The sequence below is a fragment of the Bison bison genome, unplaced genomic scaffold, assembly GCF_000754665.1.
Source record: "Bison bison bison isolate TAMUID 2011002044 unplaced genomic scaffold, Bison_UMD1.0 scf7180017864238, whole genome shotgun sequence".
NCBI classification, from domain to species: Eukaryota; Metazoa; Chordata; class Mammalia; order Artiodactyla; family Bovidae; genus Bison; species Bison bison.
In genome coordinates, this window is record NW_011494810.1 from 6580908 (window position 1) to 6581684 (window position 777).

Sequence of the window (777 nt, forward strand, 5' to 3'; positions counted from 1 at the left end):
CCAGGCAAGAACACTGGAGTGGGTTGCCATTTCCTTCTCCAATGCATGAAAGTGAAAAATGAAAGTGAAGTCGCTCAGTCGTGTCCGACTCTTAGCGACTCCATGGACTGCAGCCCACCAGGCTCCTCCGTCCATGGGATTTTCCAGGCAAGAACAGCGGAGTGCGGTGCCATTGCCTTCTCCGTTATCCATGCCTAGGTTACCAGAAACCTAGCACAGTGCCTGACACACAGCAGGTGCTCAATATATATCTCTAAGTGAATTCAGAATTCAGAATCCAATCTCAACTACTGTAATAGCCACCTTGATTGTCTCTCGCCTCTAATCCGTTTTATGCTTTTGTTTTGTTTTGACCGTGAGATGGCTGTGTCACATAAACAGAAGTGTTATTACTGTTATTACGCCTTCCTTCCTCCATCAGACACTTGTTTCTTGACAGCGGAGCTTCTGTCCGCTCATCCCATGACCCTCTAGTGTCTTGCATGAATTAAGGGTAAGTAATCCTGAACCTGGAGAAAAGGCTTCTTACTGAAAGAGCTGTGGCTATTTCACAGTGATTTCAACCTCAACCAGTGGACCCTGCTGCTCCAAGCGCAGAGATGGAGACAATGCTCCCCTGGTCCTCAGTCACAGCAGCCGCCTCCCCGGCAGGGGTCGCTACAGCGTCCCCGCCCCACCCCCCGTCGCCCCCAAGTCCGCCGCCGGCTTCAGTCCCCGCCCTCGCCCCCGCCCGGCGGTCACCTGCAGTGGCTGCACTCGGGCCTCCGCTCCGCCGGC

At 53.8% G+C, this 777-nt stretch overlaps 1 protein-coding gene across 1 annotated transcript in view; it reads right to left on the reverse strand.

Moving 5' to 3' along the window:
- The window catches only part of DTWD2 (DTW domain containing 2), a gene marked incomplete at its 5' end in the record, with an annotated part of 73504 nt that extends 72728 nt beyond the window's left edge, over positions 1 to 776 (reverse strand). Inside the window, one exon of the mRNA XM_010846649.1 lies at positions 742 to 776. Within this exon, the coding sequence (XP_010844951.1) occupies positions 742 to 776 (35 nt within the window). The remainder of the gene's footprint in view (positions 1 to 741) is intronic.
- Position 777: the final 1 nt, after the last annotated feature.